The sequence below is a fragment of the Zootoca vivipara genome, chromosome 4, assembly GCF_963506605.1.
Source record: "Zootoca vivipara chromosome 4, rZooViv1.1, whole genome shotgun sequence".
NCBI classification, from domain to species: Eukaryota; Metazoa; Chordata; class Lepidosauria; order Squamata; family Lacertidae; genus Zootoca; species Zootoca vivipara.
Window position 1 is genome coordinate 19,553,579 of NC_083279.1, and position 21,783 is coordinate 19,575,361.

General features: G+C 43.7%; 1 protein-coding gene across 6 annotated transcripts in view; it reads right to left on the reverse strand.

The window, feature by feature from the left end:
* DOCK9 (dedicator of cytokinesis 9) overlaps positions 1-21,783 on the reverse strand; it is a 116,690-nt gene that overhangs the window by 82,406 nt on the left and 12,501 nt on the right. Inside the window, exon 1 of one of the 6 annotated variants that reach the window (XM_035116157.2) lies at positions 3,821-5,037. The exons of 4 other annotated variants lie outside the window; for them this stretch is intronic. In XM_035116157.2, the coding sequence (XP_034972048.1) occupies positions 3,821-3,937 (117 nt within the window). In that variant the 5' untranslated portion in view covers positions 3,938-5,037. Of the gene's footprint in view, positions 1-3,820; positions 5,038-21,783 lie in introns of those variants that run through there. One more of the 6 variants, XM_035116159.2, reaches the window with a different exon arrangement.

A 21,783-nucleotide genomic window follows, 5' to 3' on the forward strand; every position in this document is an offset into this window, starting at 1 on the left:
CCAGATGCTTATGGGAAACCTGCAAGCATGACCTGAGCTCAGACACACTCTGCCCTTCTACAGTTTCTATTAACTGGTATTCAGAAGCATACTGCATCTGACAGTACTGTAGACTGAATCAGCACAATTGGTATTTTTTCCACACTGCACATGCTAATTGGCATATCAATGCCACAATTTCTGTATTATCAACTACTTTTGTGAATGGCCATTCTTAACAAGGTAATGATCATCATTTATGATCACCACCATCTGTCTTTTTCTATATTTCATTTCCTTCTGTCCTCATCTTTACATGTATATATGTGCCTGAATTCAGAACTTGAGACCCATTCATGTGAAGTAAAAAGTCTGAAAAGTCTCAATAATAATAGCAATAATAATAATAATAATAATATATTATTTATACCCCGCCCATCTGGCTGGGTTGGCTTCACTCTGGGCGGCTTCCAAAAGAAAAATAAAACACAGTAATCTATTAAACATTAAAAGCCTCCCTGAACAGGGCTGCCTTCAGATGTTTTCAAAAAGTCTGGTAGTTGTTTTCCTCTTTGACATCTGTTGGGAGGGCGTTCCACAGGGCAGGCGCCACCACCGAGAAGGCCCTCTGTCTCAGTAGAATCTGCATTTCTGCTCCTTCCTCACTACTTTGTTTCGTACAAACCATACAAGAGAAGTTATATAATTGAGGACTCAAAAGGGTATTGGTTAAAATAATTGTGTGTCCAATGTGGTAAAAGCATTTAAGCATTACTACTCTAACATAGGACACAGGTGGTGCTGTGGTGTAAACCACTGAGCCTTGGGCTTGCCGATCAGAAGGTCGGTGGTTCGAATCCCCGCCATGGGGTGAGCTCCCGTTGTTCAGTCCCAGCTCCTGCCAACCTAGCAGTTCGAAGTGCAAGTAGATAATTAAGTACAGCTCCAGCGGGAAGGTAAACAGTGTTTCCGTGCGCTGTTCTGGTTTTGCCAGAAGCGGCTTAGTCATGCTGGCCACATGTTCTGGTTTTGCCAGAAGTGGCTTAGTCATGCTGGCCACATGACCCGGAAAAACTGTCTGCGGACAAACATTTGCTCTCTCAGCCAGTAAAGCGGGATGAGCGCCGCAACCCCAGAGTAGTTCGCGACTGGATTTAACTGTCAGGGATCCTTTACCTTTACCTTTTACTCTAACATGTATTACAGCAAGAAGGTAATCCAGTAAAGGAGCTGTGGAACTTGAAGGAGAGAGGGAAGCAAGATGTAGGAAAGCAGCATATACATTCCCCTTAGTATACAATTAAAGACCAGTCTGTTCTGCCTCACCACCATGATTTCCCCACCCTACTGCAAAAACTTGGTAAGCTATGAGCAAAGTATCTGGAGCATTCCTCTCTTCCTTCATGAAAACCATGAACGGTGAAGAGGTAGGAGAAAACGCAGCATTTCCGTACATGACTTATCCTTATCAAGCTTACTTTCATTTGGTAGGATTTAAGTATAAGTCAGGCATCCCCAAACTGTGGCCCTCCAGATATTTTGGCCTACAACTCCCATGATCCCTACCTAACAGGACCAGTGGTCGGGGAAGATGGGAATTGTAGTTCAAAACATCTGGAGGGCCGAAGTTTGGGGATGCCTGGTATAAGTAGTTATGTGGGCTTTTGCTAACAGGTCCAATGAGTTGAATCCTGCCCTATAATTTTTCTAAGAAAATACACAAAGAAATAACACTACTCAACTTTCCAACTTAAACTCACTTTGTTTTTTTGTCAACCATAATGAACTGACTTTTCATGTTACTGTTTATAGTTTAGCACTACATGCACAATGAACCCATGTTCTGAAGTTGGTTTGTTTGGAAATTGTGTGAGTGTGTTTTAAACAACATTTTTTTGTTCATACATAATGCTGCAGAAGTCCTTCACCCAGTCGCATAGGGACAGGATAGTACCAAGGCTTTGCTTGGGTTTGTTTTAACTTACGGTATGTACGTAGCATGAAGCTATTACTATTATGTTGAACAAGAATATTATTTCTATAGTTAATAGAAATCCACCTTGCGATACGGTTTCCTTTGTGATCTACCTTTAACCATTACAAGACATTCTGAAATTACATGTGAAAGGCAACAAGCCATGCTAAATATTCTGTCTTCCTGGGGCCCAGGTGGGAAACCGAAAGCACTTCTTTTTACAACCGTAATTGGCATCTTCCCTGTGAACTAGATGCACAAGCATAATACGTAACTGAAACTTGCAGATCTCTCTATATAGTTCCCACTTCAGTGTTACACAGCAAATATGAAGTTATGAATGTTTCGTCTCCCCCTTTAACTCATTTGAAATGTACAAAATAAATTCAATAACCAACATGCAGAATCACTTCACTTTTAACATTTAATTTGTTTATAACATAAGGGTGAAAATGCAATGGGTCTAAATCAAGAAGCATTGCAAAAGAAGGGCTGAGAAAATGAATACTTGCTTAGAATATTTCTGATGAAAACCTGGATATTATTTAGAATATACACCCACTGATTACTAGTTTCTCAAAACAAGGGATGTGGCTCACATCTCCATTCAATTTTGTTAGCAATGTGCACTTCCTTTGGGGTCAACTCATGAGCTATTAAGACAAAACATATCTCCTTTTCCATCCCCCACCGCCCTTCCCAAATACTTAGGAAAGTACAGTGCATCCAAATACAAATTCCACAAGGGTTTCACAGGAAGGATATTCAAAACAGAAGCAAGCAGGAATCTAGCATACTGCTCATTGCTTTCTCCTTAAAATGAATCTCTTTCTGGCAAAACATTTGCCGTGTTTATTTCTCCATGGAGAACATGCATGTTTGAAAATTGTGTAGTAGATATTAGCCATTTATATATTAACAAACAATACACCTAGGTCTAATGAAGAGTGCCTGCCAACTGGAACAATTCCTCACTTGCAGCTGTTTTGTTTTAACACAATGTTCTAGTTAACGTCTTGCCAAACAGCTGAAAGAACTAATTATCTGAGTGCAGAGTGTTGGTGGACCTCGCACACAATAAGGTCCACCATACTTCCTTTGGTGTCACAACTCATGAGCTATTAAGACATAACATTCTCACACACACACACCCCAAAAAAAACACACAAAACAAATGAAAATGATACATGTCAAAATTAATGCAGATTTTACAAAAAGAATACACAACCAGAAACTTGTACAACTATACAGGTCGCCTGTGGAACATAGAAGCTCATCAGTCGCAAAGATCATAATATTTTCAATGATTCCTCAGAAGTGCATTGCATGCCTTGTTCCCTCACCCCTGAATATAATCAAGCTCAAGAGGACTAAAATTCCCAGTCTCCACATACAAAAAATGTTTCCCTTAAGACAGCAATATAACAAAGGCAACAATATCTGTACATTTCAAACACTCAAGTATTTTAAATGCACCCTACACTGAAAATTAAACTGGGGACATTTGCTTCATCATATTATTTAAAATATCAAAGGATTAAGAGTTTCCACTTTAGATTGCTTATATTACTTTAATATTAGGCAGACATTTAGAAAAGAAATTAGAGTGTTTTAACAACTATAAAGAGAGACCAAATGTTTCATACAGAAATTAGTCACTGAAAATCACACTAGCAGATTGCAACAGAACAGTGAACATTAGAAGATGCAATTGTTTATCACAAAGAAAATTAAGAAACTTTATAAGTCTTCAAGGATTTCTAAATAGACATGTTTCTTCATAGTCTCTCTCTCTCTCTTACACCTACACCCACCCAGAGAGAGAGAGAGAGAGAGAGAGAGAGAGAGAGAGAGAGATCACCTTACCAAAATTTCAACTGGACTGTCCACTTCTGCCTCAGAACTTGCTGCGTTTGGGCGCTTTTGTGGAGATTCTATAACCAGTTCCTTTTTCATATTTTTACTATTTGTTCTTGCCAGCATTCTTAACCAAAAGGTTTAACACAATTGTAAACTTTAGCAATTTTCTCTTCCAACAGCAGCATACCAGTGATCTCAAAGAAATGAAAGCTTCTTCCACCCTCAAGCTAGAAAGAAAACCAAGTGCTACTCTGCAGCAGTCTGAGACAAGTTAGGGTGGGAATGCATGACATATGAAGGCCAACCCCTTGGGAGGGGGAGAAAAAAGAGTGTGGGAAAAGAAAAGGCGGGTCCCTTTCAGTGTTAGGAACAGAAAGTAATTTTCCCCATGAAATAAAGCTAGCAAATCTTACAGTTCAGTACTGTCATTTCAGTAGATTTTCAAAATTATTAACTAAAACCATGAAATTAATTACTAACTCAAGTCAAAGTTATCTCAGTTAACACTGTTGATATGAAATAGCCAACTTTTATCAGGAGCATGGAAAGAAAATTGTCTGAACCTTTAATGTGGCACCTCTGCACTGATATTACTGAACTGAGCCATCCAAATATGTCTATTTCTACACTATTTTGCAGAGCAAAGTATTGTGGCTACTGTGGAGAGAAGAAACAATGTGGTCAAGTTTTAAACAGGATGTACCGTAGGCAATATATGCATATCACAAAAGGTTCAGGGCGGCCACAAGATTACAGTAGGATGCAGTAGCGGCTTGTGGTGTGGTGTCCTCCTGCCTACAGTGTTGCACTCCTCAGGATGGGGAGGGACAAGGTGGAGGTCAGGTCAAGAGAGTTCTGGTGATGGCTCTGCAAGCGTGTGCCTACCTGCAGAGCCACAATTACCAATAGCTTCTACTGTGCCCCAATCCAGTAAACAACAAATAACTTGTCCTGATAAAATTACAGACCTATGTAATAAATTTTCAATTGATTCCTCTAAAAGATCATTCCACATTATCCCATGAATGTTGGGTGGATTTCTGCCACAGTCTGAACAAATTATGTACTCAATAAACATTTGACATATGTTACTAGGGATAGGGATTGTGTTGACATGTTAGTTTCCGATATGAAAAATTATGAGTTTACTTCATATCCTCCATACCTTGAAGTTCTCACTTCAGAAGCAGATAATACATTCAACAGGAAGAAGTATGTCGCAGATAACCCTACCACTACCTGCTTGCTCTCTCTTCCCTCTCATACCCATTCATTTTCTTCTTATTCAGGGTCATATACCTTAGACGACTTCACCTCTCCTTCACCCCAGATTAGTCAATGGTCCTCTATTGAAGCTGATATAGAAATGGTTTCATACTGGTTCAGCAGCACTACCGGTATTAGCCTAGGCCTTGTCAGCAGCTCTTCTAACTCTCAGCCTTGGGTTCACCCCAGAAGTTAACTGAACCAGTGCTAGTTTTTGGATGCAACCCGAGAGCAAAGCTTCAAGGACTCAACCTTGTTGCAGCCTAGCATCAGTTTTTGAAATGTAGATAGTCCTGCTTAGCTTGGTGCTGTAATAAGCCAGGTGGATCAGGTATTTGAGACCAGAACCTCATTTTCTGCATGTGTTCCAGCATTCAGCGCTTGAAGGAAGCTCAAAGTTAAAAATAATATATTCTTTTTCTAGACTGAAGTTAAATAGGCAATAAATATATTTTAATATATTTTAAAGAATCATAGAGTTGGAAGAGGCCACAAGGGCCATCCAGTCCAACCCCCTGCCAAGCAGGAAACACCATCAAAGCATTCCTGACAGATGGCTGTCAAGCCTCCGCTTAAAGACCTCCAAAGAAGAAGACTCCACCACACTCCTTGGCAGCACATTCCACTGTCGAACAGCTCTTACTGTCAGGAAGTTCTTCCTAATGTTTAGGTGGAATCTTCTTTCTTGTAGCTTGAATCGATTGCTCCGTGTCCGCTTCTCTGGAGCAGCAGAAAACAACCTTTCACCCTCTTCCATATGACATCCTTTTATATATTTGAACATGGCTATCATATCACCCCTTAATCTTCTCTTCTCCAGGCTAAACATACCCAGCTCCCTAAGCCGTTCCTCATAAGGCATCGTTTCCAGGCCTTTGACCATTTTGATTGCCCTCCTCTGGACATGTTCCAGCTTGTCAATATCCTTCTTGAACTGTGGTGCCCAGAACTGGACACAGTATTCCAGGTGAGGTCTAACCAGGGCGGAATACAGTGGTACTATTACTTCCCTTGATCTAGATGCTATACTCCTATTGATGCAGCCCAGAATTGCATTGGCTTTTTTAGCTGCTGCATTAGATTTTCAAAATTATTAACTTAAACCATGAAATTAATTACTAACTCAAGTCAAAGTTATCTCAGTTAACACTGTTGATATGAAATAGCCAACTTTTCTCAGGAGCATGCAAAGAAAATTGTCTGAACCTTTAAACCTTTATTTATTGCCTATTTAAATAAATCTATTTAGCGATGCTACCAATATAGTTGTTGTTGTTGTTTAGTCGTTTAGTCGTGTCCGACTCTTCGTGACCCCATGGACCATAGCACGCCAGGCACTCCTGTCTTGCACTGCCTCCCGCAGTTTGGTCAAACTCATGTTCGTAGCTTCGAGAACACTGTCCAACCATCTTGTCCTCTGTCGTCCCCTTCTCCTAGTGCCCTCAATCTTTCCCAACATCAGGGTCTTTTCCAAGGATTCTTCTCTTCTCATGAGGTGGCCAAAGTATTGGAGCCTCAGCTTCACGATCTGTCCTTCCAGGGAGCACTCAGGGCTGATTTCCTGAAGAATGGATAGGTTTGATCTTCTTGCAGTCCATGGGACTCTCAAGAGTCTCCTCCAGCACCATAATTCAAAAGCATCAATTCTTCGGCGATATAGTGCTTTCTCCCAAATACTGTAGTACTTCCACTGCTATTCTGTTTACCTTGTGGAATGTGGCACATGCTGCACATCTTAGTGATGATGGTAGTGGTGAACAACACAATCTACCACATTCTCTTGATCTTGCTTTCTAGCTTGTTTTAAAAGGTGGCTTTCACAGAGTACCACTGATCTGGAAAACTTTAAAACAAAAACAATCTGATAATCCCTCTACCCATGTGGGTTCCCTTTCACCTTTCACCTGTATTGCTGCCAAAACTATCTGACAGAAACAAGCTGATCTGTATTTGGGGATGGCGAGGCTTGGCTTCCCTTTTGCAGTCATGAAATTTACAGGTACTGTACTTCGTGAGTAAAGATAGCCCTTCGATTTATAACTGAGAAATGACTATGTACCACACTGAGGAGATTCTGATATTACTGATTGGTTTAACTTCTTTGTATAAACATGTATCTGCACAAACTGTCAGAATTTCCATTTGTTTAAAAAAGCCCAGTCATTAGGGATTAAGATCTGGACAACAGCCTGATGCTTCCTCTGCAGAGCTCTGCATAAACCTACACATGAAGTGGATCTCATCATGATAAAACACAGATGTAACATTAAACATTATCTAAAATGCATGCTAGTGAATTTATGTTTGACGTTTTAAAGACAAACAACTGTCTTTAGTCACAGAAATGGGTTAAATTTATCACTGATTATCTTAACAACAATAAGCCACAGTAAGGTGCAGAAAAGAGTTCAAGATAAAATGTGATGTCATATTTCTATACAAGGATTATTGGAATGAATAGCATCATTTTGTAGATAAAGGAGATCTGACTGCCTAACACTATTGTCAATGGTGATTTATAAGAAAAGCAAATGTAGTAACTTAGAAACAATGTTTAGCCTTAAATAGAAAGCTTAAGGATTACACAATTAAAGCACTTATATTCCAACTCTCCAGTTAAAGCTTTGAACCAATGAAGGCAGCTAAAATAAACACAGAAACATAAAACATGATTAATAATCAGTTGATTGAAAACTGCAAAACAAAAGACAGAAGTGTTAGCAGAATTAAAGAAGTGACAACCTATTGAAACAAAGAAATGTTCAGGAGATAATGGGATGCCAATAAGAAACTTATTTAGTGGATTTATACCCCAAATATTAGAAAAACAACAACATAACGTGACTCTCAAAATCAAACTAACATATAAAACACATAGGGTTAGTAATCATGAGCATGACCACTGAAATTAAATTTTAAAAGTTAGTCGAGTCCATTAATTTCAATAGGTTTACTCTGATATGACTTGGACACCACCACAAATATAATCTACTCCTACATACTGATGGCACTTTAGCCCAAATCTCTGGATGACTTCTCCCAATGTTTGCATGTAGATGTTAAAAAGCATGAGTGACAGAACAGAACCTTGAAACAGTCATTAAGTCAATTGTCATTGTGGGGACAGAAGTCACTCTTCAGCACTGCCTGAGAAGAATTATCCACAAAGGACCAGAAACATCATCACATCATGCCTTTCAGGCTGAACGACAAGGCCTCCAAAAGGGTTCTATGGGCAGTGCTGCTGAGAAGTTCAGGAAAATGATTTGGCTTGAATTTCCTGTATCCATTTCCCCAGTGCGAGTCATTCACCAAGGTAACCAAGACTGCATCTATCCTAAAACCAGGCCAGAAACCAGATTCTGCATCCTCCAACACTGTTTGGAGTTGAACAGCCAGCATATTGTTCCAACACTTTGTCCAAGATAGAATATTGGAATCTGGGTGACAACTATCCCAAACCAGTAGGTCCAATGCTGTGTTCACATTACCACACTGTTTAAATTCAAATTTGCATGTTGTTTTACAGATCCTCTGTTTTGATGTGTTTCCACATCTCCTACTGTCTGTCCACATTAGAGGGTGAAGAGGGAGTGAGGATGTCTTTGCCTGATACGAATTGCCTGGTTGGTTTCCCTGCCCTTTCACCCATTCTCATCTCCTATTCGTGAAGCTTTCATCATTTCAGCCCTACCCCACTAGAAATCATCTTTGTGCAACTGTCATCTTACTTCCAAACAAGTGTGAAAGCAAAATATTGCAGCCTGAGAGTGCAACCCTGTACAATTCAACTCAGCAGTAAATCATGCTGCATGGGCGGGGTATTATTAATTATTATTATTATTATTATTATTAAATTCTCCTGGGAAGACACAACCAGCAATGGATCTGGTAGGATCCCACCTCTTCATGGGAAACCCAATGCATGCCTCTTCTTCATGCCTGACAACCTACCCCATAACAGCCCCAGATCCTTTGGGCCATCCAACCCAACTTAAGCAGTCTGTGGCTGTCTCAACTCACTTTGACTAAGGGCCAAATCCTTCTGAATAGATCTGATTTGGCTTGAGATTGAGGCAGAAGCCAAATCTCGTGCACGGCCCTACTAAAAACAGAGGGTACACTTAATGAGAAGGGCTGCAAAAAAGGAACATGGACCATTATTACAATGAATATTCAACTGTTAAGACTGTACAGTATGTGAATAAGTGTTATGAATGGAAGGCTTTAGTAGTGTGTTACTACTGTGTAAATAGAGAATGGATACAGAAGGTACAGAATATTAAAAAATTAATTTTCACTAGTCTCCGCTTGTAAACACTGAGGCATTGTACTGGATGACATTTAATTAGCATTAACATAACTAAAATATAGAAACATGTGTATTATTGTACTTAACAGAAACTTTGTTCATATCTGCTTTTTAAAATCTCTATTAAAAAACTATTATTTGTAACCAAACTAGTTTAGCCATAAACTAGTTTTTAAATCACAATGACAGTGGCATTTTCAATTGTAAATTTTTATAAAGTTTCTAGTTCCATTTGGGCAATCTTAAAGAGTTTTGTGGAACAACGATAATTAAAATATTAAATGCAGAGTTCTTAATATTGATGAATTTAATTAATCTACCTTTCACTGTAGATATACCGGTAATGAAATTAATGACAAGACACCATTTCTATCTGTATTCCCAAAAGATGAATATAGAATAAGCTAGGTAAACAGGATAATCAAACACATGTTTTTCAACCAACCGCAGATATTATTTCTACTAATTTATTTTATGCATAATCATATATCTTGGCCTGGTTTTCAAATCACAATAAGACAAACTATAGCTTATCAGGACAACACAAACAAGCTCTTGATTACAGCATGTGATGAGAGAGCTTGATGACAATTGAAGAGAAAGCCGCTTCCGCGCCTGCGACGGAAGCGGCGTTGTGGGCTGACCGACTGCACCACCGCGTAGGGGCTGCGAGTTCAGCCCCTACGCGATGGTGGCTTCCCGCCTGCGTCATCCCCGACCAGCCAATAAGAACGGTCGGGGCGGAGCCGGCAGATTTAAAGCTCCCCGCAGGCGGGAAGCCGACCTCTTTTCCCCTTGTTCGCCGGAGCGAACAGTTCAGCGTAGCGTTGTTGCGGCTTGTTTTTTCCTTTGTTTCAGCTAGCTTGTTTTCGGCTAGCGTTGTGGAGGTTCGTGTTTTGTCGCGGTTTGTTTTTTCCTTGGTGCCTCGCTGTTTTATTTTTTATTTTTTTTATTTTTATTTTTTTCTGCCTTTAACTACGAAGCCGCCCATCAGCTGTTCTCCGCCCGGCTTCACTTCCGGGTGCGGAGAAGCGGCCAGCGACCTAGCAGGCTCGGGAGCAGACAAATTTGTCCGCTCACCAGCTGTGACGGAGGGCAGCGCCGGGGATATACACCACGAGCTGCAGCCTTAAAGAGCAGTTTGCCGCCGCGGGAGCACTGAGGCTGCTGCAGCCAAGAGGAGCACCCCATTCACCTGACCGCCGCGGGGGCGCTGGGGCTACCGCAGCCAAGAGGAGAACAGAATCCACCTCGGAGTCTTGCACACTGTTGCCTTTTTGGCCCGCTGGCAAGCTCGCTGTGAGGGTTTAGGCTGAGAGTGGAGGCGGCTGCCCCCTCTCCCCGTCCTCGTGCTTGGGAACTATTTTCATCTCGCTGAAGCTGGGTGAGTGAACTTGGCCCCCCCCCCTTGTTGTGTGAAGCTTGGTGGTTCCTTGCCTTATCCCCTTAAGTCGGGTGGAGGGTGTCCCATTTAGGGTTGATGGTATTTTGGCTGAGGTTGTGGTTAGTCATTCTTTGCTTGTTGTTGCGCTTGTAGTTTTGCCGGCTTCGCGTACCCTGTCCGGCAGCCATTTTGGGTGTGGGCAAGCACTGTCCCTTCGGCGGCAGCCATCTTGAGAGTGGCCACGTGCAGTTCTCCTGCCGGCAGCCATTTTAGGTGTGGGCAATCCCCCTGTCCCTTCTGCGGCAGCCATCTTGAGAGTGGCCACGTGCAGTTCTCCTGCCGGCAGCCATTTTAGGTAGGGCAACCCCCCTGTCCCTTCTGCGGCAGCCATCTTGAGAGTGGCCACTTGTGCTGCCTGGCTGCATTTACTGCTATATAATTTCTGTCCCTTCTGTGGCAGCCAGCTTGAGAGTGGCCACTCGGGCTGCCTGGCTGCATTTACTGCTATATAATTTCTGTCCCTTCTGTGGCAGCCAGCTTGAGAGTGGCCACTTGTGCTGCCTGGCCACATTTACTACTATATAATTCGGTGGCAATTGCTGAACTAGTGCATTAATACTCTTAGTAAACAATTGAGTTACAGATAATAAGCCATTTAATGATTTATAGGGAATAATTGAAGTTGATTGGTGATCGGTTGCATCTGGCGGCCAGCGCTGGTGGCCAGTGGTATATCCACAAACAACTATTAGAATTTTAGAATCATATAATCATAGAGTTGGAGGAGACCAAAGGGGGCCATCCAGTCCAACCCCCCGCCAAGCACTTGCTGTGTGCTGGCCGGTGGCGTATCTAGGAACAACTAATTAGGATCATAGAATCATAGAGTTAGAAGAGACCACAAGGGCCATCCAGTCCAACCCGCTGCCGGGACATTATAGGTGACCTGTTCAGCTGGTGGCTGAAAGCTTTGCTGAGCTGAGTTACTTTAGGACTTAATTTTGGCTTATATAAACAGCTCATTCGTCCCCTTGTGGTGAGGCATAGCAATAATATATTATAATAGCAATAAATCGGTAACCTTACAATTATAAGCCCGTATATATATATCTCTAAAACAAACAGATAAATAAACAAAATAATTAAATAATTATAATTGATAATATATATAGATAAATAGGGAAATAATAATAAAATAAATAAGCAATTATAAATAATAATAATAATAATACTAAAAAAAAAAAAAGGTAAATAAATAAACCAGAGTACAGGTTATAAGCTAAATACATAACTCGGTTTAGCTGCAATCTGATAATGGCACCCAAGCGTGTGCGAAGTTCGGCCCCCTCCAAGAGTCCTGCAGCACAGGACAAGACTGAGGCCTTGGTACGTGTGGTCTCCACTCTTCAGAAGACCCAGCTGGATGTTTGCAAACAGCTGGCGGCCATTGCAAAATCTCTGGCCCCCGCGGCTGAGGCCACGCAGGATGATCCTCGTGAGTCGCAGGTCGAGCCTGCCGAGTCTCAGGATTGCATCCTAGACACTTATTTTTCAGAGGGCGGGTCGCCGGGCACCTCGGCTTCCTTATTTGCCAGCTCTAGCTCCGAGCGTGGAAGCTTTGCGAGCCAGGCCCCAAGGACACGGGGGCAGAAGGCGCGCTCTAATGCTCCTAACGCCCAAAGTCTGGGGGCCGGGGCTCAAGCAGCAGGCTCGCCCGGGCAGTCCTCACAGTCTATTACAGGTCTCCAAGGGGCCCAGCCCGCGCAACCAGTGGTGCAAAGGGAAGCTGGGGGTTCTGATACATCAGGGGACGATGACAACTCCAGGCCGGCGAGAAGTGGCGAAGCGGCGTCGCGGGACGAAGAAGAGCGTCATCGGAGCGGAAAGGCGAAGAAGAAAACCGACAAACGTAAGAGAACCAGGGATGACGACTCCTATGATTCAGGTACGTCAGATTCCGATGGCGAGATCCCAATGGAGGATTATTGGGGGATTGCGGAGGATCAGATGGGTCTTCCTTTGTGGGTGCATAAGAGGAGAGCCAGCACCCATCGCAAGGGTTTCAAGGGGACGTTAGAATGGAGGGATGGTGCCTTGATACCGGACTCAAGGTATTCTACCAATTCAGACACAGATATCATTCTAGGATCCCATTTATCTAATAAAACAAGGGAAAAAATCTTGAATGGCGATTTTATAGACATTTTCACCCTTTTACCATTGTCTCATACGCTGGGAAAGGGCGAAAAGAGAAAGGAGTATGGCAGGCGCAGACATAGGACACCGCGGGCTGACCGCACTTTCGAAAATTGGCTGGATGGAATGCATATTTGGATTGCAGTGATAACAGCTGCTTATCCAAAAAGGGCAATGCACCTTATGGCCTACATAGCTGATGTTAGGATGGCCTACAGGATGGCCGGGGAGGCGGCTGCGCTGAATTACGATGAAGACTTCCGTAGGAATGCTTCGCAAAACCCAAAAACCAGGTGGGATCAGCGCCATCAGCATTTTTGGAGCAATCACGTAGTCCCATATGTAGAAAGGAAGCAGACGGATCCACCTAGGTCCACCAGGTTTGAACCCAAGAGGGACCCGCGACGCAGGGTTTGCTGGGAGTATAACAAGGGCCTTTGTCAGCGACCCAACTGTAAATACTCCCACGAATGCGAAAAGTGTTTGGGTCAGCACCCGGGAGTTTCGTGTTTTAAAGGGAGGCAGTCCTTTCGGGGCACCAGGGGCAACTCGCACCAGGGCCCCAGAAATACCTCAGGTCCCCCACAGGGATCAATCCCGGGGACTAATAAATATTAATAGATCACTTGCTCTGGCCCACTCTCCGGTAAAGCTTCACCCTCTGAAATTACTGCTCGACTGTTACCCCAATAGAGACGCAGCTAAATACCTTTGGGAAGGGTTTTCAACAGGTTTCCGAATCCCCGTGCGGACCCCACCTAGCACGGGTGAACCACCCAATCAAAAATCTATTAGGGAAAGACCAGATATAGCCATTAAGAAAATTAACAAGGAAATCTCAGCAGGACGCGTGGCTGGCCCGTTCGCGTCGCCACCAATACCTGATCTCCACATTTCCCCATTGGGAATAGTCCCTAAGAAGGCGCCCGGGGAATTCAGGCTCATACACAATCTCTCCCACCCAATAGGCAGGTCAGTCAATGATGGAATACCCCAGGAGCTGTGCACGGTAAAATATGCCTCATTCGATCAGGCGGTGAAGTTAGTAAGGCAATTTGGCAAGGGGGCGTTAATGGCCAAATGTGACATTGAATCAGCATTTCGCCTACTCCCAGTTCACCCGCGGGACTATAAATGGTTGGGTTTCAGATTCAATGAGGCATATTTCATCGACAAGGCCATGCCAATGGGTTGCTCCGTGGCATGTGCCGCGTTCGAGACTTTTAGCACATTCCTGGACTGGGCCCTGCGCTTTAGGACAGGGCTTCCAGGGGTCTCGCATTATCTCGATGACTTTCTCTTCGTGGCTGAGGCTCGCAGTTCCGAGTGTGCAGGCCTTATGCGGGCCTTCTCAGCTCTCGCAGATGAATTGGGGGTACCATTGGCTGCTGAAAAAACCGAAGGGCCCGTCTCACGCCTTACGTACTTAGGCATAGAACTGGACACGGTTGCACAAACCTCACGCCTGCCGTCTGAAAAACTACTTGCCCTCAAAGAGACCATTAGGCAACTCATTCCCCTTAAAAAACTTACCCTTAGGCAAATGCAATCACTGCTAGGACACCTCAACTTTGCCTGCAGGGTTATTTCACCTGGTCGCCCATTCTGCCGGCGCTTAGCTAGGCTCACAGTAGGCCTAACCAAACCTTTTCATAGGAAGCGGCTCCCCCGCGGGGTCAAGGCCGACCTTGAATCCTGGCTGGTGTTTCTTGAGAACTACAACGGGGTTTCATTATGGCAGGACACCATGTTGCTGCGGGCTGATTTCCAAGTGCAATCCGACGCGGCAGGTGCTTTAGGTTTCGGGGTCTACTTCAGAGGTAAATGGTGCTCGCAGCGTTGGCCGGCCAGGTGGCAGGGTACAGACATCACACGCGACTTAACATTCTTAGAATTTTTTCCTATAGTAGTAGCCGTGCACTTATGGTCCGAAGAATTCAGGAACCGGCGGGTCTGCTTCAGAACCGACAACCAGGCGGTGGTCAGCGTCCTATCTCGGCAATCCACGCGGTCGATGAGGGTGTCCTCCCTCCTACGCCACTTCGTGTTACTCAGTTTGCAGTTGAATATGCATTTTTCTGCCAAATTTGTGCCAGGGGTCAATAATAACATCGCAGATGCTCTGTCTCGCTTCCAGATGGATCGCTTCCGATCGTTGGCACCGGAGGCAAGCCAGTCGCCGGAGCCGTTCCCGGAACATCTATGGAACCTTGGGAGCGAGAGATCCTAAAGGGAGTATTAGCTTCTGTTGCCCCGTCCACACTGAGCTCGTATAAACGGGCTTGGTCAGACTTCACTAAGTTCAGGCAGAGAGAGTCCACCGCTTCCCTTCTGGCCCCACCTACCCCGGAGGAGGTCATGCAGTATGTAGTGCACTTGAGGAACCTGGGGCGCGCACCAAAGACTCTCAACATTCACACAGCAGCCATCACATTCTTTTCAAAATCACTCTATTTTACAGACCCGTGTGACAATTTCCATTTGCGTAGAGCTATGGAGGGCTGGCGCAGGCTCCAGCCGCCTGCCAGCGACCCCAGGCGACCCATTACCTTTGACATGTTGGCTCAGGTACACAGGCAGTTGAGGCCCCTCTGTTGGTCCAAATTTGAGGCGCGTTTATTCTCCGCAGCCTTTTCTATAGCGTACTTTGGAGCGCTAAGAGTGGGCGAGGTTGTATGCGAGGACTCCCCCCAGGGCATCACACGCGGCATACTCATGCAGGACGTGTCACTGGTTGACTCCCAAATGCAGGTGCTCATACGGTGTTCCAAAACGGACCAGAGGGGAAGGGGCGCGACCATTAAGCTCCCCGCCACTGGCACTCCAGGTCCATGTCCGGTAAAAGATACCAGACGGTTTCTTTATCTCCGGCCCCCCGGCCCAGGCCCATTGCTTATCCACCAGGATGGCGCCAGGCTCACCCGCCACCAATTTACCAGGGTTCTGCGCAAGGCCATTGCCTCCTGTGGCTATAATCCCAACGAATTCTCTGCTCACTCTTTTAGGATTGGCGCGGCTACGTCAGCCATGCATTTGGGCCTTTCATCCGAGAGAATTCAGGATTTGGGGAGGTGGAAATCGAACGCGTACAAAAGGTATATTCGTACGTAGCGTCGACGCGGTGGCCTGGCTGATCCCCGGTTGTCATTCTTGCTTTTCAGGTTCTCGGATCGTGCAGGTCTGGATAGCCGGGCATAGCATAGTCCATTGGGCTCGGGAAAGGGCCATCGAGGTGGGCCTGGGGAACAGGCTGGGCCTTCCAGAATTTGTCCAGGTGTCGTGGATTGCGAGGAGAGGCATGCTGTGGGACGAGTTGCTGCCGGCAATACAAGGTCGGGCTGCTTCACTCGGCTATCCTGACCTACTGGTGGTCCAGCTTGGAGAGAATGACCTTGCCTATCGCAATGCCGTGGACTTAAAATTGCAAATATTCAGAGATTTCGATACCCTTTTGGACACCTGCCCAAGGATGACGCTGCTTTGGTCCTCCTTGCTTGAGAGACGCAGTTGGCGCGATGGACGTTGCCCTATCGCCCTGAACAGAGCCAGACGGCTCCTGAATTCCTTCGTGATCCGCAGAGTCCTGTCTTTGAATGGACGTGCCATTTCGCATCCAACTTTAAAACAGAGTGAAGCAGCCCTTTATCGTCATGATGGTGTTCATCTGTCGCCCACTGGGAATGATGTCTGGCTTGAGAACGTAATAATGGGAATCAAAGATTGGTTACGTGTTAGTGAATTTAATTAGGTGTTAGAGAATTTAATTAGGTGAATAAGAGAGGAGGATCACGGCCCCTTAAACAGTATCAGAAGTCCCTAAATAATCCAATTAATTACAAAATATTGGTTTAGGCATGCGAGCGGATTGGCGGCGAGCCTAGGGGGGCTCGAGTGGCGGTTAGGCGTTGGAAATTTGCATAACAATAGAAGGAGGAGGGGCAGATTACGTCAACGGCTGCCCAAATTTGGAGAAGTAATTCCGTTAAAGGATTCCGGGGGCGTCGCTTGGTCCTGAGCCTGGAGTTGCCTGGGCCGTAGGGCACGCCCCTTCGGTGGCCACAGGAGGAGCTCTAGTAGATCTACATCGCGGGGCTCCTTTCTGGTGGTTAACTTCTCAAGGACTCCAACACACGGGTTGGAGTCGGATATAGTCTGTTAGGTTCCAACGCCTAAGCCAATTCCGCTCAACATGCTTATCAATAAAGTTGTGGCCTTAACCACCCAATTAAATCTTAATTTCTGTGTCACGAGTCTTGATTATGTGGGAAGGAGGGACATTGCCACACAAAGCCGCTTCCGCGCCTGCGACGGAAGCGGCGTTGTGGGCTGACCGACTGCACCACCGCGTAGGGGCTGCGAGTTCAGCCCCTACGCGATGGTGGCTTCCCGCCTGCGTCATCCCCGACCAGCCAATAAGAACGGTCGGGGCGGAGCCGGCAGATTTAAAGCTCCCCGCAGGCGGGAAGCCGACCTCTTTTCCCCTTGTTCGCCGGAGCGAACAGTTCACCCGCCCACCCACCCCTTAAAAAGAGGAAAGGGGACGCTGCTATGGACGGGAGTCGGTTGCCTGGTTAGTCAGCGGGCCGGGTAGGACTTTTCCCATACTGGGCTAGCCATGATGGGTTTTTCGCCTACCCCGTAGCATGTCGTCACAACTTAGGTTAGGCGGTTAGGCGTTGGAAATTTGCATAACAATAGAAGGAGGAGGGGCAGATTACGTCAACGGCTGCCCAAATTTGGAGAAGTAATTCCGTTAAAGGATTCCGGGGGCGTCGCTTGGTCCTGAGCCTGGAGTTGCCTGGGCCGTAGGGCACGCCCCTTCGGTGGCCACAGGAGGAGCTCTAGTAGATCTACATCGCGGGGCTCCTTTCTGGTGGTTAACTTCTCAAGGACTCCAACACACGGGTTGGAGTCGGATATAGTCTGTTAGGTTCCAACGCCTAAGCCAATTCCGCTCAACATGCTTATCAATAAAGTTGTGGCCTTAACCACCCAATTAAATCTTAATTTCTGTGTCACGAGTCTTGATTATGTGGGAAGGAGGGACATTGCCACACAAAAGCAGCTGTGAGTGCCTCTCTCAAAGCAGCCTGCATGTTTGCAAGGTCCCAGGAACTTGTAGCCAGGCCACTGTCAGAAATTATGTCAAAACTCACTTGTTTAAAGGCTTCCCCAACAGTTTGCCCTCCAGAGGTTGCCGGGCTACAATTCTCATCATTCATGAGCATTGGCCATGCTGGCCGGGCTTGTTGGGAGTCACATCCAACAACATTTGGAAAGAACCAAGCTGAGGCAGGCTGTTTTAAGCCAATTATTGTTTCCATCAGCTAGCTAATGGGTGGTTATTTCCCAGTAACTGGAGAAATGATTGGAGGCCTTGCAACAAAATCTCTTCTAGGTAAAGCTATCCTCAAAGATGCATCATATGCTAAAACACAATAATCCAGAATAATTCACATTTTTCAAAAAATAAAATAGCCCAGAATGCTGAAGTGCGTGCACTTGAATATTAAATATACTTTGGCACTGAATGCTGTTCCAATCACCACCAACTCCACACACGGCACATATAAATAAGCATAATACAAATTGCCAGGCATTCTATTCCTTCACAACACAAAATATTAGGGGAGCCTGCTAAAATAAAAATAAAATTACCTGTCACCTAGTCACACAAAGTGAAGATGGTTACCACAGCCCCTAACAAGTATATAATCTACGTGCTTTTATTGAAAAAGCCAAACGGCACACATCTTCTGCATCGTCCAAGGCAGGGCATGCTATAGTGGCCTTGAACGAAGCATATTCCCAAAACAGATAAGTTAGGAATGAGTGTCTGCTTGAAAGAGACAGACATAGAAAACAAGGAGGGGCGAAAGAAAATGGAATGGAGTAGCACAAGACTATGAAGTGTAAATTTATATTAGAAACTAGCTTTAATATTCATCCTGGTAATGTATTCCCAAGAGCATAGAGGAGGAGTAAGGAGTTTCTTTTAGGACAAAGTCTTCTGATCTGTTTCTAGGCAAATTTTATATTTCCTTACATTTGAGTGATAATTTAGAATGAAGTGAATTTTTTCAGTGTCCTCAGTCAGAACAGCACCCAATAACCTTCATGTCTAAATATGCAAGTTTTTCTAACCAATATTTCCTTTCAAACTTTTCATAGAGAAATCACATCCACTGATGTGGTAATGATTAAAGAAATTCAGTAGTGTAACCTAGTTCTCCTTATACAGCCTTTTAAAACTAAAGTGTCTTCATTATTAATGCAATGATATATATAAGCATATTCAAATGAACACACCTTCCATAAAATATCAATGTGTCAGATTTAGGATTGACACTTACCTCCACAAGACTGCAGGCATCTAGCTACTTTATATTAGCACAATGCTATTTTAAAAAGGTGAATTAAGAAGATTCTGTATCTAGAGTTTCTTTTGACACTGGATGGTTATATGAATGAGGCTCATTAGCTACCGGTACCTAATTTCCAGAACTTCTTTCTTCAATAAAATTGCTTGCACTGTATCAGTAACCCACCCAGGGGGTCCATGGCACCATTCACACAAAAAGACTACCATAGAGACATCTAAATTTTCAGAAGTAGGGGATCCATGGCTTGGCTTTTTAAAACAGGGGATCCGCGTGCATAGCTAACTGGGAACCACTGCACTGTTTCAGTTTCTCTTCAATATTTCTGATTTTATTAGAAAATGTTAGACACAGCTCAGTTCCACAAAAACTATGAAATTACTGTCTCCTGCTATCTACAACAAAACCTAAAAGTACAATCCATATTGTGCTCAACGGGACTTGTACAGGATTGCATGTTCCCAAAACAGGCGTTCCCAAAACAAAGGAACAAGAATCAGTCTTAGATAATTCCAAAAACTATTCAAATGAGCTTTTACAGTGTATAGTTACTAAACAGATTTCTAGGCAAGTGGTACCTACTAGCCACCACCACCAAGTACTAGTGTATTCACTGCTATGCCAAGAAGCATCAGTAAATGAGTGATGCCTACAGTATTTCCTAAGCAGCCCTCTTCAGGTTATCAACACTTACCTACAAAACACCTGGCTATAAGAAATAAAAACCTGCCTTAAAAGGCTATGACTTATTTTTGTCTTCTGTGCATTCAGTTCATCCTTTCAATCAACCACATTAAACCACATATATTGTACAGGAAAGAAAAATAACTTCCCCCCCCCCATCTACTCCAATCATGGTTTAGTAATACCAGTATATCCGAATGTTTGATTTGGATATTTGTACAACAACAGAGAGCTTCCTATAATTATGAATTAGCATATCTATGCAAGATATGTTGCTTTCCACAAAATAAGAGCAGTATTAAAATCTCATTCCAAATAGCATTTATAGTGCATTGTGTTCAGTAGCTGTTGAACCATTTCTGAAACACCAAATAAATATAAAAAACATCATAATCATATTAAGTCAGTTTAAAAAATCTTAATGAAACAAGTGAACATTTACCAGTAATGAATGGCTCAATAGTTCAGAATCTTCTTTTGTGAAACTATTTGCTGCATATTCCAGAGCATTGTTTTCTCCTTGATGTTTGCAAATATATGAACAGTTTCTCTCAATAACTGTACGAATACCTTTAAATAAAATCACGCTAGTGGTGCAACCCATTCCAGAAACGATTCAACTTGCATTTCTTGCTAAATGATCTCTTCATAGACTAATTCCTTTGCTTCACAGCAGTCTTCTTTACCAAGTCCAGCTAGTAGCTATTCAGATTAAATACCATCAGTGATCGTATTGTAAGCTTGCTTAGTTGAGTGCTAAAAATCCTGTGGTTTCAGCAAGAGCCACACCTCACAATATAACCCTCTCTCAAAGAGAATGCTCTCTCAAATGCTATTAATACAATAGACTGAAACATAATACAGTATTGTTAAAGAAATTGCCTCAATTCCATTTGTCAAATATCCTCAAATCTTATTAAAGCAAAGATACTGCTGCAGCTTCTACTGTCAGGCACAAAGAATTCTCATCTGCTGCAAAAAAAAAGGCTAGCCCAGAATGCTTAGCTTCAAATTCAACGTTTCTTTGCTTGACCTAAATATTGCAGGGTGGGGGAGTACTGCATTGGGTGGGGGAAGTGAAAGGGAACCATATGCCTTTCATAAAAATCAAAATTCAGGAGAATTGTCCCACCTACTGCTGCTATGGAAACACTTTAACACATATTAATGTGCAAGTCTATTTCAAATCACTTTATACGCTTGTACTGTGAGTACAAAACCACCAGGGAGCATAAGATTTTGTTCTGTCATTTTTGGTTTTTCCCCTTGTCCAAACAAAGAGGACACACCTTGTTATTTTAACTGGGGACACAAACAAAAAAATATACTAAACTCTATTATCTGGTCATAAGCCCTACTGAATTCCATGTGACTTAAGGTAGACAAGTATGGGAATGTGCTGTAAACTTGCAATCCCATGCACTCTCAGAATGGAACAAACATATTAAACACTTCTGAATAAAACTGCATATTTGAAAGTAACTCACAGTGAATACAGAAAACAAGACCATGAGGGGTGTTCAGCTAAGACCCATTTATATACTGTAAATGAGCATGTCCACGTTAGTGCCATTAAGCTCAATGAATCTACTCTAATTAAAACTTAATTGAATACCACCCTATGGGAAGAATTCATCATCATGCTGAAACAAACATTCTGTTGGTGCACATTGCTACTTGCCTAATGGAGCAATCTTAACCCTACTCTTCCCATGCACTGTTCTCAGGCTTCTACCAACACTCCCAA